At 54.8% G+C, this 16,065-nt stretch overlaps 1 protein-coding gene across 1 annotated transcript; it reads left to right on the plus strand.

Annotated features, from left to right (window-relative positions):
- The first annotated feature begins 341 nt into the window (after positions 1-341).
- On the plus strand, positions 342-14,777 carry L1cam (L1 cell adhesion molecule). Its single transcript, XM_026412807.2, has 26 exons — positions 342-417; positions 3,761-3,866; positions 4,089-4,288; positions 5,319-5,441; positions 5,542-5,712; positions 5,984-6,095; positions 6,232-6,416; positions 6,577-6,708; positions 6,842-6,985; positions 7,498-7,609; positions 7,723-7,889; positions 7,990-8,146; positions 8,365-8,489; positions 8,643-8,753; positions 9,000-9,197; positions 9,429-9,499; positions 9,683-9,905; positions 11,046-11,161; positions 11,368-11,569; positions 11,654-11,776; positions 11,865-12,038; positions 12,185-12,304; positions 12,411-12,566; positions 12,910-13,044; positions 13,317-13,389; positions 13,967-14,777. The coding sequence occupies exons 1-26, from the start codon at positions 342-344 to the stop codon at positions 14,196-14,198; spliced, it is 3,744 nt and encodes a 1,247-aa protein (XP_026268592.1). The 3' UTR covers positions 14,199-14,777.
- The last annotated feature ends 1,288 nt before the right edge of the window (positions 14,778-16,065 follow it).

Consider the following 16,065-nt stretch of genomic DNA (forward strand, 5'->3'; position numbering starts at 1 on the left):
CAGAGTAAGAAGGGCATGAAAAGCAACCTGCAGGCCAAGCCAAGGCTGTCTCAGCTTTCTCCTTCCAAGGTGCGGGAGAAGAACTGGGAAGCCAACGGGTGGGGGCGGGGCGGGGGGCGGGGCCAGGAGCCTGGGCTCGCCCAGATGTTAGTCACTAACGTCCATCCGTCCATCCTTCTCGCTCTCTCCTTTCCCACCGTGCCCTTTCCTCCTTCCTTCTCCCAGTGCCTCCACCCGCAGCTCCCGCCTCAAGCCGCCCACCAGCCCCCCCTTCCCTCTGGCCGGAGCGTGAGCTGAGCCGCCGGCCTGTGCCTCGCCAAGCCGCCAGCGCCACCGGGAAGATGGTCGTGGCGCTGTGGTACGTGTGGCCTCTCCTCTTCTGTAGCCCCTGCCTGCTCATCCAGATCCCCGACGAATGTGAGTAGCTGGAGGGAGCCTCAGCCCTCCTTTCCACTGTGGTGGGTCCCTCTTTATCCTCTACCTTCTCTTCCTTCTGGACCCTCACCCCTCCTTTCCTGGGTGCCGTGTAAGCAGGAGGTGCCCAAGACACTGAGTACCTCTGGAAAAAAGGGCAGAAAGCATGGAGGGTGTGAGCACCGCGGATAGGCACGGGTGGCCTTCTGCGGTTTCAGCACCACGGACAGCGGTCTGGACACGGGGCTGCTGCCAGCCTCCTTGGCGCTCTCCCTCAGCCTATCCCACCCCTTCCCACCCAACTCTGACTCTTCTACTTCCACCCACCTCACACCCCAGGGGTGTGGGGGCCAGAAAATGGGACACTCCCGAGTTTTCAGCTAGCTTGTTCAAGGCCTGCATTCAAGTCTTGCTACTGTTTCTAAACTAGGTATTCCCAACCGGCTCTTTCCTTGGACATTTCATAGCCCTGTCTTTGAACTGAGACAGGAAAAGACACGTTGAATACAACAGGTCCCTGCCCAACAACCTTATGGATCCTTTTTTATTTATAGTTATTTGGAGGGCATGGGGTGGGGCTGCTGGAGCAAGTGTGTATGATTGTACTGTTTGTTTGGAGAGGTCACAGGTAGGGGTGTGGGTACTGCAGTGTGGTTGGTTGTAGAGTTGTGAGTACTTGTGCATGCTTATAAGTTGGACAGACCAAATATCTGAGTGTGCAGTTGTGACTGAATTGAATATTTGTGAATGTGATTTTGGTTTCTTATGTGGGTAAGTTTGGAAGTTACTATAATTGTTATTTTATTGGTCAGGTTTGTGAGGGTCTGGAGGTATTTGACTGTTACATTTGATTGTAGTGGATTGTGTGAATGTGTGAAGCTGAATGTGTGTACATACTTTTATGTAGGGTGTTACCACTGTGATTTTTTTTCTGAGTGTAAGCAAATATAATAATAAAAAAAACATTTGGAGGGTATTTCACAGTGTCATGTGTGAGGGCACCTGTGGATCTTGAGTTCCCAGGCTCCAATCCCTTCCCTACCTCACTTTGCTACCTTTGTCTCTGAGCCTGGACATGGAGAGACCAGCTGGGGAGCAGGGGTAAGAAAGTCTGCCAGGAATGGGACAGGGGCTGAGAGAGATGGGCTTGGGAGGTGCCTGGCATCAGGGACCATGGAGAGTTTGGAGGAGATAAAGAGGGGCTCGTGGGACACATGAGTCAGATGAGCCAGACACCTGTTCCCATCAGGCAGACGTGTGAAAGGGGCAGGACTCTGAGAGGCCACATCAACAAAAACACAAACAAGTGAGGTTTGTTACACACAAAGGAACATCATCTACATGGACATGGCAGTGGATATAGACACAACACTATACCCTGAAATCCAGCCACACATAGGCAGATCTGAAGACATATTCAGGCAAGGCCCAGCCATATACATACACACAAATGGATACTGGAAAAAACCTACTGCAATATACACATTCCAGGACATCCACATACATGCCCAGACCCCACTTTTGCATTCATACACATGTACTGGTTTTCCTTCCTTGCCTGCCTTTTCTCAGTTGCTTTTCAGGCCTGCCTCCAGGTCTGAAATGCCAGGGCCTTACCCTGGGTATTAGCCTGCCCTTCCACCTGATGGGTGAGCATCTTACTTGAGTGTGTCTATATGTGGCAGGGGCGGGAGAATTTAACAGAAAGATGGCAGTGGGGAGAGAGAAGTAGGCCAAAGATCACAGCAAGTCCAAGGCTGCCCTGGGCACTGACCAGAGCTCGTTACTGACCCTGATATTATATACAGGGCAGCTGTGGTGCCTCCCTATTAGAACCTGTCTTTCCAGCCATGCCAGCCCCTTTGTCTCTTTTCCTTCTTTTTCCAAAGAGCTGATTTCCCCCATCTTGTGGTCCTCATCGTTGTCTTGCTCTCAGGTTGCCTACACTGGCCTCTCCTTAGCTCAGGGCCCTCTGCAGTGTCCCTGGGGAGCCCCCTCCTCTCTTTTGGGGCCCCTTACACTGAGGTCTTCTGCAAAGACAAAGCTTTCAGAGCTGATCCACTATTCCCCTGTCCTGACTGCCCTCCCCATTCCTTCCCTCCCTCCCTGCCTCCCTGCCTCCGCTTTGCTGAGTCCTGGGACTAGGGCACTTGCTCTGGCCTCTGCCCCAGGGAATTTAGTGGCCAGCTGGGAGTATGGTAGGAGAGAGAAGGAGAGTTGGCTCCAGCCCTGCAGGCTATGGAGACTCAGATGCATTAGGGCCTTTGGGAGGGTTTGGAGGGGGAGGGGCTGTTGGGCTCTGGAGGCTGGGTCTGGGTAATTGAAAACACTGCGCTGTGCTAATTGGATTAGGAGGGAAGTGGGCTGGAGCAGGGGAGGGAGCCCTAGCTGTGGGCTGTGTGTCTCTCAGCCTTTCCAGGCATCCTGGGTGTGGTAGGGATCCACTCTGCAGGCTGTAGAAGGCCTTGCCAGGGGGCTTCAAGAACTATTCTTTTTAAAGGCAAGAATTTCTGTCCCCCTGTACTGATATACCTGTGTCTCTATCAGAAGAGCCTCTCCCTGGGCATTGCTCTGCCTCAGACTGTCCCCTTCCACTGCTGCATCCCAGCACCATAGCCTCCTCCCTGCTCCTTCCTCATCCCTGGGGTCTGCTGGATCTCACCTCCTTAGCCTTAGGTCCTATTGGAGCTATCTCTCAGCATTCTCCTCCCTTCTCTCCCTTGCTGCTTGGATTTCTTAGATGAAGGACACCATGGTAAGTTGGAGGAGGGTTGGGAGTGTGTCCAAGGACAGAGAGAGGAGGGGCCTTGGGCTCAGCTCTCCCTGTGTGCCCTGTGCTGTGCTGGGTGTCTTGGTTTCTTCTGGCTTGTCAGTCCTCACTCCTGCTATTTCAATCCAGAGGCTCCTCTCAGCCCCCTCACCCTCTCACTGGTATCTTGCTGTTTGCTGTCTCTGCCTCTGCTGACATTTCTGTCCCTCTTGCTGTTTCTGTTCCTCCCTGACAGGGGTTGTCCTTCTTGGTTTCTGTGCCTTTGGTTTTTGTTTCCTCTGTCTTTCATATCTCTCTCTCTCTCTCTCTCTCTCTCTCTCTCTCTCTCTCTCGTATTTCTTTATAACTTTTGCTGCTACCTTCTTTCTGTTCCTCTTTCTACATTTATTTTTGTGTCTCTTGTCTCCCTCTTTTTGCTTCCCATAAGCTTCTCTTTGGTTCTTCCCCTCTCTCCCTCCATGGCCATGGGCTCCCTAAGGGTCCCAGACCCTGCTTCCCTTACCATATGGCAGGTGCAGAGGCTGTGATGCCAGCCCGACATCATGTTGACCAGCTCTTTCCTCATTCTGTGCCCAGTGATGGAGCCTCCTGTCATCACCGAACAGTCTCCACGGCGCCTTGTTGTCTTCCCCACAGATGACATCAGCCTCAAGTGTGAGGCCAGAGGCAAACCTGAAGTGGAGTGAGTGGTCCCTGCCCTCTGAGCCTCTGTTGTTGACTACCAGTCTCTGCCTCTAGCCCTCACACCTCCCTGGGCCACCGAGACCTCCCCCACAGTCCTGAGTCCTTGTTCCCATGCCCATCCCTTGGGGTCCTTTGGCTATTCACACCCTTGCCTCTGGCCTGTCCCAACCCTGCCCTTGGTGCCAGGACCTGTGGCCTCTGAGCCCTTTTCTGCCCACAGGTTCCGTTGGACAAAGGATGGAGTCCACTTCAAGCCCAAGGAGGAACTGGGTGTGACTGTACATGAGGCACCCTACTCTGGCTCCTTCACCATCGCGGGCAACAACAGCTTTGCCCAGAGATTCCAGGGCGTCTATCGCTGCTTTGCCAGCAATAAGCTGGGCACTGCTATGTCCCATGAGATCCAGCTCATGGCTGAGGGTGCGAGGCACTTTGGGGACCAGGGAGGGGCTAGGGTACCTGAGAGGCATCTTCAGACAGGTTTCAAGCTGGTATGGGGCTCTGGGCTTCCAGTCACTGTCCCTCAGCTGGTTGGTTAGCACAGGAGTGGCCCCAGAAAGTCCTATTGCCTCTTCCTTTTTTCTCTAGCAGTCTCCGCCATCCTCACCCTGTCCTTCTTTATCTGCTGAACTTCTGCTCCTCTTGTGTCCCCTTCCTTCTCTCAGTCTTTCTCAGTGCAACCTAGCACAGGCTGCCAGTGGGCTGGGGGCTGGGAAGTGTGATTGCCCTGGTGCTTGCCTTTTCCCACTGTGGCCAGCCTTGTCTGAGTCACTCCCTGACTTAAGCTTAGGGACTTGTCCTCGTTTCCTCCTCCACCATTCTCAGGTCATCCCTGTCCATCTCTGCCACTTATCTAGTGCCTCCTCTCTCAGCTTTCCCACTTTGGTCTCTTAGAGTCCATCACTGCACCCCTGACTTGGCTTCTCTCTCTCTCTCTCTCCTTCCTGATCCCATGCTCTGCCTTTATCTGTGCCACCCTTCCCTCAGGTTTCTCCTTCACATTCCATCCTCCCTGAGTTTTCTGCCTCCTGAGCACTCTCCTTTCCTCCCCTTCAGTTACCTTGGGAACCGTTGCCATGGTTTCCATGTCAGGATGATGGAAGGGTCTGTGACTCCTGCATCCATCCACGGCTCCCCTCCCCCATTATTGCACTCAGCCTCCCCCCACTCATCCTCGTCCTTTCCTCTGGGTAGGCAGGGAGAACTAGGAATTGTGGAGGGTTAACCCTTCATGGTCACCCAGCCTCCTGCTCATTTCTTCTCCCCATGGGGTGCCAGTCTCCACCATGAGCCCAAAAAGGACGCAGAGTCTCTGCTTCCCTTTATGTGAACTTCCTCCCAGCCTGGCCCTCTCATCCCCATGTCTGCCCCCAGGATAACCTTCCATCCTTTCTCCTGTCCTGTATTATCTTGACCAAGAGGAGAGTGCCAGCCTCTCTATCCCTTCTAGGTGCTCCCAAGTGGCCAAAGGAGACAGTGAAGCCCGTGGAGGTGGAGGAAGGGGAGTCAGTTGTTCTGCCCTGCAACCCCCCACCCAGTGCAGCGCCACTGCGGATCTACTGGATGAACAGCAGTGGGTGCCAGCAAGGGGCTGTGACCTGGGGCTGGAATGTTGGTCAGGGATCTTCCCCTGGACAAGAATCCTGACCTCTACTTCCTTGCCGTCTCCACAGAAATCTTGCACATCAAACAGGATGAACGAGTGACCATGGGCCAGAATGGCAACCTCTACTTTGCCAATGTGCTCACCTCAGACAACCACTCAGACTACATCTGCAATGCCCACTTCCCGGGTACCCGAACCATCATTCAAAAGGAGCCCATTGACCTCCGGGTCAAGGCCAGTGAGTCTCAAAGTCTCTGACTCCCCCCCCCACTCCTCTCTCTCCTTCAGGCCTGACATGTTCCACCATAGATGGATCTGACAACCCTATTCTTGCCCAAGGACAATTTGGCTCCTGCCTCCACCTTTCCCAGATCCCTTCCCAGGTGGCAAGAGCAGAGATGGGACATTCTTTTTAACAGAGGAGGAAATCAAGGTCCAGGGGCTCACTGGGGTATCCAGAGTCCCCCAGCTTTGTGACTCCAGGTCACTTACTCCCTTTCTCCTGGCAGCCAACAGCATGATTGATAGGAAGCCACGCCTCCTTTTTCCCACCAACTCCAGCAGCCACCTGGTGGCCTTGCAGGGGCAGCCCTTGGTCCTGGAGTGCATCGCTGAGGGCTTGTGAGTCTGGGTGCCTGGGGTAGAGGAGGGATGGGATTGGGCAGCCCCAGCAGGGGCTTGGACCTCTGGGCTGAGTGGCCTTGTGCTCTCTCCCCTCTCTTCTCCCGTGGCCTCCCTGCACTATGGCCCTGGGCAGCCCCACACCTTCCATCAAGTGGCTACGCCCTAGTAGCCCCATGCCAGCAGACCGTGTCAGCTACCAGAACCACAACAAGACCCTGCAACTGCTGAATGTGGGCGAGGAAGATGACGGCGAGTATCGCTGCTTGGCTGAGAATTCTCTAGGAAGTGCCCGGCACGCCTACTATGTCACCGTGGAGGGTACGGGCTTCTGCCAGGCATACTATCCCCAAGTTGCCATAGGCTCCCCAGAATGGCCTCCAAGGATGGCAGGCAATGCACTGTCACTAGGGAAGGCAGGATGTGCACCAGGGACAACAGCAGGCTGTGGGCTCAGGGTACTTCTCTCCTTCTTCTTAAGCTGCTCCATACTGGCTGCATAAGCCCCAGAGCCGTCTATACGGGCCAGGAGAGACCGCCCGCCTAGACTGCCAAGTCCAGGGCAGGCCTCAACCAGAGGTCACTTGGAGAATCAATGGAATGCCTATAGAAGGTGAGCAGGACCTTGGGAGGGGGAGAGGTGGGTGAGTCCTGGGGACTGTTGGGAGGAAAAGGAAGGGGAAGGGGACCTCCGCGCAGCTCAGTGCTTTACCCTGGCCCCATGGGGCCCCATCGGTTGCACACAGAGTTGGCCATGGACCAGAAGTACCGGATTGAGCAGGGTGCCCTGATCCTGAGCAACCTGCAGCCCAGTGACACAATGGTGACCCAGTGTGAGGCCCGCAACCGGCATGGGCTCCTCCAAACCAATGCCTACATCTATGTTGTCCGTGAGTGCCAGCCAACTATGTGGTCTACCCACCCACCTTCACTTCCTTGCCTTGTAACCCCCAGTCTGTCCCTGCAGCCCACCAAAATGACTCAGTGCGAAGCTGATGTGTCCCTGGCTTATCTTCTCCATCCTCCCCCATCCTCGCAACAGCTGTGGGGAAAGTATAGCAAGGCAGGGTTTCTTCCCGCAACCGAGCAGAGATTCACCCAGGGCAAAATGTGACTCCAACCAGTCTGAAGAGGAAAGACTTGAGGATGGGTTGGGAAGGGTTTCAGGAAAAGGCAGACTGCTAGCTGGGCCTTGAATAATTGGTAAAACTTGCATGGCTGGAATGGAGCCCATGGAGGCAGAGGGGACAATGCTTCTGAAGGTACAGAGAGGTAGCCCGGAGCAGGGAAGCCCAATGTGCAGGGCTCCTGGGGGCCTGAGGATGCTGGGTGGAGAGATATTGGCTTCTATCATGCCTGTGGCCGGGTCCTGCTCCACCTTCTGATGCTATTCCTCCCCCAGAGCTGCCAGTCAAGATCCTGACAGGAGACAATCAGACATACATGGCAGTGGAGGGCAGCACTGCCTACCTGCTGTGCAAGGCCTTTGGAGCTCCTGTGCCCAGTATCCAGTGGTAAGTGCCTCATCCCAGGGGGAGCCTTTAAAGCCATTATCTTGTCCCGGGAGCCCAGACAGGCAGGGAGCCCCTGCCAGTTGGTACAAGCCAGGTCCACCCGCTTGCTCTAGGCTGGATGAGGAAGGCACGACCGTGCTTCAGGATGAACGCTTCTTCCCTTATGCCAATGGGACCCTGGGCATCCGAGACCTCCAGGCCAATGACACTGGACGCTACTTCTGCCAGGCTGCCAATGACCAAAACAATGTGACCATTGTGGCTAACCTGCAGGTTAAAGGTCTGCTGTTGCTCCCACAAGGCAGCACTCTGAGAGGAAGGGAGGGTCACGGTTTCTGAAGGACATCAGAGTGACCCTCTCTCCACTTTATCACCCTCAGAAGCAACCCAGATCACGCAAGGGCCCCGGAGTGCAATTGAGAAGAAAGGCTCAAGGGTGACATTCACATGCCAGGCTACCTTTGACCCCTCCTTACAGCCCAGCATCACCTGGCGAGGGGATGGGCGAGACCTTCAGGAACTTGGGGACAGTGACAAGTGAGAGTCCAACCCCAACCTGGACTGGGTGGAAGGGGGCAGAGTGAGAAAAGTAGCAACTCCAGAACTCCTGGCCTTCTCTGTGCAATGAGCCTCCTGCTTAGAAGGAGAGGTTCTGGCAGGAGAAGGAAAAGGAGGCAGGGGTGAAGAGAGGGGCCCAGATGGCAGGGAAGTGATGTGACTGCTGGGCACCAAGGACAAACACGCTGCCTCCCCAGGTACTTCATAGATGATAGGCGCCTGATCATCCACAGCCTGGACTACAGTGACCAGGGCAACTATAGCTGTGTGGCAAGCACAGAGCTGGATGAGGTGGAGAGCAGGGCACAGCTCTTGGTGGTCGGTAAGTCCTAGGATGGTACTAGGTGTGTTGCCTGGGGGAACTGGAGGGTGCAGCCTCCAGGCCCAGGAGGCCCAGGCTCATGTTGCTGGCCCTTTCAAAGTGCGGTACATGGCTCTTGAGGTTGCCAAAGAATTCACCCTCTATTGCCTTCAGGGAGCCCTGGGCCTGTGCCTCATCTGGAGCTGTCTGATCGTCACTTGCTGAAGCAGAGCCAGGTGCACCTATCTTGGAGCCCCGCCGAAGACCACAATGCCCCCATTGAGAGTAAGAGACCCCCCACCTTCACCCCTGCCAACCCTCCCTATTGCTCGGGTCCCCCCTCTTCCTAGGGCTGTGGCTCCATCCAGGGCTACTCACCTTATTGGGACACATACTGTGTTCTGAGGGCTCATGTTTTTTCATGGGAGTCCCAGTTGGCTTAGGTGCTCAGAGAGAGCCAAGCACCCGCTCCGCTACACTCTCTGCTAAGTGACATGCTGATCACATCATTGCTGGTTTGCTTCTTTGCAGAGTATGACATTGAATTTGAGGACAAGGAAATGGCACCTGAGAAATGGTATAGTCTGGGTAAGGTGCCAGGAAACCAGACCTCTACTACCCTCAAGCTATCGCCCTACGTCCACTACACCTTTAGGGTAACTGCCATCAATAAATATGGCCCTGGAGAACCCAGCCCAACTTCTGAGACGGTGGTCACACCTGAGGCAGGTGAGCTCAGGCAGCACCCTCTCTCCTGGGCCCCCTAAAAGGGATATCAAGAGCTACGGTCCCAGCTTCTGGTTCCAAATTTCCAGGGGAAGCGAGGGAGTGCTACCTTGAGGCCACAGGCTCATTGCTTCGGGGACAAGAATGGGTCATTTGTCCTTGGTCCCCAGCCTTAGCCTTCATAGTCTGCGGCAGGAAGCTTAAGCATTAATATGGTATCACAATATTTTCCAGCCCCAGAGAAGAACCCTGTGGATGTGAAAGGGGAAGGAAACGAGACCAACAACATGGTTATCACATGGAAGGTGAGGGTCCCTGGACTGACTCACCCCTGGACATGAGGCTTGGACCCAGGCATTTGCTGCCCCTGGACTGTATTAAGGAGGAAGCCAATGATTGGAGACATCTAGGTTTATATGGGTAAAGGACAGGGCACAGAAGGCAGGAGCTCTTGACCAACCAGCTCCTTTTCTGCTGGCCCCCTCCAGCCACTCCGATGGATGGACTGGAACGCCCCCCAGGTCCAGTACCGTGTGCAATGGCGTCCTCAGGACACACGGGGGATCTGGCAGGAGCAGACCGTGAGCGACCCCTTCTTGGTGGTGTCCAACACATCCACCTTTGTGCCCTATGAGATCAAAGTCCAGGCCGTCAACAGCCAGGGCAAGGGCCCTGAACCCCAGGTCACCATTGGCTATTCCGGGGAGGACTGTGAGTATTGGTGGGGCCCCACCAACACCCAGTGTCAAGCCTCTGTGCATCTCAGTGTGTGGACATACACTGCTCACTCCCCACCCACAGTGCCAGCCCCTACCTGTCACTTCTCAAGTCCAGAATTCCTACAAATAAGGACATTCTTTTACATAAGCACAGTGATGTTATAAAATTCCAGACATTTCATGTTGATACAATACATTTCTATAGTTAGCAGTCAGTATTCTAATTGTATCAACCGTCATAGCATTTTATAGCATTCCTTCCTCTGGTACAGGGATCTATTTTAGGCCGAGCATTCCTAATCCAAAAATTCAAAAGCCCCAAACCTGAAATGCTTCAAAATCACTCAAAAGTTTTTAGCTGGATTTGGTGGCACAAGCCTATAATTCCAGTGATGTGGGAGGCTGAGGCAGGAGAATCTCAAGTTCAAACCAGCCTCAGCAACTTAGCAAGGCCCTAAGCAACTTAGCGAGACTGTGTCTCAAGGTAAAAAGGGTTGGGGATGTGACTCAGTGCTTAAGCACCTGTGGGTTCAATGTCTGATCCTAAGCAAGGAAAAAAAGATTTTTTTTTGAGTTCCATAAGAGGAAAAAGTGACCTCATGTGATGGATTACTCAAAACACAGACTCACTAAAAGTATTATAGAATAAAATTGCCTTCATTCTATGTGTATAAGGCAGCTCAGTGGTGGAGTGCTCATCTAACATGCACTAAGACCTCGGATTCCTTTCCCAGCACCACAAGAGAGCTTGTCCCGAAGTTATCCCATATCCCATGAGCTATATACAGATACTCCAGACTCTGAAAGGATACGAAATGCACAACACTTCTGGTCCCAGCATTTCAGATAAGGAATACTCAACCTGTACAAGTTGTCTTGCCTCTTATGTTCCCTTGAATCTGGAACTTGAGCAGAATTGAACTTTGATCACCTGGTCAATGCTTTTTTGAGTTTTTCTGTGTAACTAAACTATTTTCTCCTTGGAGCGACCTTGAGACCATGCAAACACTGCCCCTCATTGAACTGCCCCTCACATAGCATCCAAATCCATCTGCCCAGTGGGGGAAGGGCTCTAGGCTGGCCTCAGAGCCTGGGTGAGGGCCTGTGGCCTTCTCCAAGTCTCTGTTTTCAGACCCCCAGGTAAGCCCTGAGCTGGAAGGCATCAAGATCCTCAACTCAAGCACTGTGCTGGTCAGATGGTGGCCTGTGGACTTGGCCCAGGTCAAGGGTCACCTCCGGGGATACAATGTAAGGGTTCAAGGCACGGACACAGGGAGATCCCCAGGATGAAGTGACGGGATTGAGGGTGGGGTTCTGCCATCTGCCAGCAGCTCTCCTGAAAGTCCTTGGGTTGGGAGGAGAGGGTCCTGATGGAGGTGGTAGGGGGCATGCAGTGGCAGTCCCTGCCTGCCAGGTGCCTTCTGCCCTATGACGTCTCCTGTCCACCTGTGCAGGTGACATACTGGTGGGAGGGCAGCCAGAGGAAGCACAGCAAGAGGCATGTCCACAAAAGCCATGTGGTAGTACCCGCTAACACCACCAGTGCCATCCTCAGTGGCCTGCGGCCCTACAGCTCCTACCATCTAGAGGTGCAGGCCTTTAACGGGAGGGGATTGGGGCCTGCCAGTGAGATGACCTTCAGTACCCCGGAGGGAGGTGAGTCCGGCTCCTCAGACTTCCATCCTCTGCCTCTTCTCCCTGGATATGGGTGAGGATCTGCCACTCTTCTCTGCCCTATAGTACCTGGCCACCCTGAGGCACTGAACCTGGAGTGCCAGTCAGACACCAGCCTGCTGCTGCACTGGCAACCCCCGCTCAGCCACAATGGCGTGCTCACTGGCTATGTGCTCTCGTACCACCCCCGTACGTGCATTGTATCCAGCAGGGAGGCTGAGGGGACATGGGATGGGGCATATCTGGCAGCAAATCCAACCCTAATTTGTCCCTGCAGTGAATGCAGGAGACAAGGAGCAGCTGTCCTTTGACCTTCCGGACCCTGAGCTTCGGACACACAACCTGACCAACCTCAGCCCCGGCCTGCGGTACCACTTCCAGCTTCAGGCAACCACTAAAGAGGGCCCTGGCGAGGCCATCGAGCGGGAAGGAGGCACCATGACCTTGTCTGGTGAGCCAGAGGCAGGGCCTGCTGGGTGCTGGTCTTCATGGCAGCAGAGGGGTCTGATGAGGCCCTGGCTGGAAGCTGAGCCCAGAAGGGTGGACCTTTAGGCTACCTGGCAGGCTTCCCACTCTCTTCACTTTTGCACCCCACAGGGGTACCAGATTTTGGCAACATCTCGGCCACAGCAGGTGAAAACTACAGTGTCATCTCCTGGGTTCCCAAAGAAGGCCAGTGCAACTTCAGATTCCACATCCAGTTCAAAGCATTGAGAGGTAAACACAAGGACCCTTGGGTCAGGGGCAGGGGACAGGGCTCAGGGCCTAGAGGGGCCACCCAGCTCTGCTGCTTCCCCTGATGGAACGGTCTCTGTCTGTACAGAAGGAAAGGCTATCACTGATCCCCCACGGCAATATGTCAGCTACAACCAGAGCTCCTACACTCAGTGGGACTTGCAGCCTGACACCAAGTATGAGATCCACCTGCTGAAGGAGGAGGTGCTCCTGCGCCAGATGGCTGTGAAGACCAATGGCACCAGTAAGGCACCGGGTACCCACCACTGCCTGCCAGGGAGTCGCTGGTGCTGCTGCCCAGTTGGCTACATTTACCCTCTACCAGCTGGGCCCCACTCCATGGTTCCTCTTCCCTCTTCCCAGAATCCGGGTACCCTTGGGTCCATGCCCTTGTTAGTACTCTCTTCAGTGAGGGCCTCCTGCCTTCCTGCCTGCTTCCTGTCCCATCTCCTGGCCCTAGATGGCCTCCTGAAACTCCAGTGGGCCTGAGCACAAGGCCCTGGCTTGGAGGCTTGGCTTGGCCCCAGGGGCTGTACTGGCTTCCTGGAACCTCCAGCTCACCCCAGGCCTGGGCTCTGTTGTCTCAGGCCCCGTGAGATTCTCCTCCAATAACTTTGCCATGGAGGGCTGGTTCATCGGCTTCGTCTGTGCCATCATCCTCCTGCTCCTCATTTTGCTCATCCTCTGTTTCATCAAGCGCAGCAAGGGCGGCAAATACTCAGGTAATCCTGAAGCACACAGGTTGAGGGTGGGGGCGGTGAGAGGAGTCTTGGCCCACCTCGCCCCTTTGTACTTTCTACAAGCCCTCCCCGAGTCCCTGTGTCCCTCAGCTTCTGTCAGGTCAGCATGGGCATGGTGGGAGCAGGCCAGGGTGACCTTCCTCACAGGTTGGGGCTGAGAGGATCACCCTGAAGGCACTTGGCACAGAGAGGCATAGAGTCCAGGGTCAGTCTGGAGTGGGAGAGAAAGCTGGCCCCTCTCTGTGTGTCTTCAGTAAAGGACAAGGAGGACACCCAGGTGGACTCTGAGGCCCGGCCGATGAAAGATGAGACCTTTGGCGAATACAGGTGAGCCAGGGGCAGGACTGGGGCTGGCACCAACTCCATCTGCCTTTCGTATCTGATCTTCTCTCTCTCTCTTCTCTGTGCTGCTGGGTGACTTCAGGTCCCTGGAGAGGTAAGGTGGGGTGGTGAGGGTGGACTATCACACTGGAACAACAGGGAACCCTTTCCATGGACAGTGCATGCCTAGGAGTGCCATTGTCCCCTGGTAGCTTCTGATTTCCCAGCCCTCTGGCCTAGCAGTTCCCATTTCAAGGTGAGGCCAGAATGCCCAGGTGTTCCACCTCAAGCTAACATCCCAGCTGCTAGGCCTGGCTGTCACCTTCCCACCTGCCCCTCTCCTCAAGGGAGTCCCTGGCAGTGGGTACATACAAGCGAGGAACCAGGCCCTGGGAATCCCCCACCAGACTGTGTCCAGTGGCTCCTTCAGCCTCCAGGATCCTAGGAGTACCCAAGCCTGGCCCCTGGTATCGTGTATGCAACATGCCCTCCTGGGAGTGTGTCCAGCATGAGCTCCTGGAGCTGCCTGCTGGGTCAGGACCTCCCCAGCACTCTCACTTGCACCCTCCCTGCTTCCTTGCAGTGACAATGAGGAGAAGGCTTTTGGCAGCAGCCAGCCCTCTCTCAACGGAGACATCAAGCCCCTGGGCAGTGACGACAGCCTGGCTGATTATGGGGGCAGTGTGGACGTCCAGTTCAATGAGGATGGCTCCTTCATTGGCCAGTACAGTGGCAAGAAAGAGAAGGAAGCAGCCGGAGGCAATGACAGCTCAGGGGCCACCTCCCCCATCAACCCTGCTGTGGCCCTAGAATAGTGAGGCAAGGTGGGCCAGAGGTGCAGGAAAGCCAGTGGCCAAGACACCCAGCCCAATACCTGTGCTGTGCCACTGACATTGGGATCGAGGCCCCTTCCTTTCTATAGGCCTGTGGGAAGCTTGAGTTGGGGTTGAGGAACTCGCTGCCTCTAATCCCCTTCTTACCACCTGGTCCCCACTTTATTGCCAAAACTCAGCTGCACCCCTTCCTGGACACACGCTGCTTTGCTCCAGCTTGGGGGCAGATCACCCACATGTCAGGGACCTTTGGGTGCTCCCCTGCCAGCCTGTTTGGGCAGAGAGGCCATGGTTTTGGGGAGAGGAAGAAGGGGTGGCCTTGGAAAGGTCTCTGAGAAGCCATCCTTGTTGCTCCCTGATTGGGGGCAGGTGTAGTGGGGACTTCTCAAGAGCAGGGTTGGCACCTCCCCCTCCTCCAGCCATTCCCTGGCCACTTGACTGGGGACAGAACTCGGTGTCCCCACCATCTGTTCCCTTTTCTTTGCCATCTTTGCTCCAACTGGGACAGGAACTGGGCAAGCTGGCCATGGGTGCAGGGGAGGCCATCTGGAGAGCCCAGAGTCCCCGCCCCCCAATAGCACACTGGGTCCACATGCCCTCCTCCTGCCATCGCCGGCTTTCAGGAGCTCCATACACATGCTGCCTTCGGTACCCACCAGACAACATCCAAGTGGCCTCTGTCACTGCCGGGGCGGGCACACCTCCTCCCACTGCCCACCGGCCCAGCTTCTACCCCTAGCAGCCCTGCCCACCCCCAGTTCTCTTCCTCAGCCTACTCCCACCCTCCACCTTGGGAATGTACATACACCGTGACTTTGAAAGTTTGTACCCTTGCCCTCTCCCCATATGCCACTAGTGTGTAGGCAGATGTCTGAGTCTCTAGGTGGTTTCTAGGTTTTATAGCAATTAGCTTTGATGATCCCACCCCAGAAAAAATAAAAACAGACAAAAAAGAAAAAAAAGGAAAGATTGGTTCTCCTAGCACTGCTGTGCCCCTGCCCAGCAGCTACAGCCTCCCTGTATGCCTTGCTTGGTCTGTTGATGAGCCCTCTTCAAAAAAACAAAGTATATATATATATGTACATAAACATCAGAATTATAACAGGCAAATAAAACCTGGAAATGCAGAGAACCTTGTCATTTTACTGAGCACTTCCTTTCCTGTGTCTGTCTGCATCCCACACTTTGGAGGCCCCAGCAATCAGTTCAGATCTCCTGCCAGCTGGCCCATGTGGCTCAGGCATGTGACCCTGCACCTTCCAGAGACGGAAGTGCACCTAGGCTGACAGGCCTTGCTATCCACCCCTTGGGGCCCCAGAGACAAGCTTTGGTTCTTATCATGGTTGGGCCCCCATTCCCAAAGCCGGTAGACACAGGAGCAGAGTCCTAAAATTCTGGTCCCTTGACCTGCAGCTTATTGGCCAGTCAGTCTCTCTTTGCTATTCAACATGACACAGCTACCAAGGCCACCTAGAAGTATCAACCTGATTCCCTGGTTCAGGGAAGCAGCATGATGTGCCCTGGTGGAGTGACCTCCCTGAAGTGCCCAGCTCCCTAAATCAAAGCACTTTTAATGAGCCTGCAGGGAGACACAGCCTTCCCTGGGATTTTGGGGAGTCCATTTTGTCCCTGGCTCTCCAAGGTGTCACACCATTCACAACAACTCTAGTCCCTGCTCTCAGATGAGGACTTTTTCTTATCTTTAACTGAGCAGGTGGAAAGCATCAGAAGAAAATGTTTTCCATCTTGTTCCCTACTGCCCAATCTGTCTGCCCCAGCCCCAGGCCCCTCCCACTGGGCACCCCTCCAACCGCCATGACCCACTTGAGCGTTCTCTCCATCTGTATCT

The sequence above is a fragment of the Urocitellus parryii genome, chromosome X (assembly GCF_045843805.1).
Source record: "Urocitellus parryii isolate mUroPar1 chromosome X, mUroPar1.hap1, whole genome shotgun sequence".
NCBI lineage: Eukaryota > Metazoa > Chordata > Mammalia > Rodentia > Sciuridae > Urocitellus > Urocitellus parryii.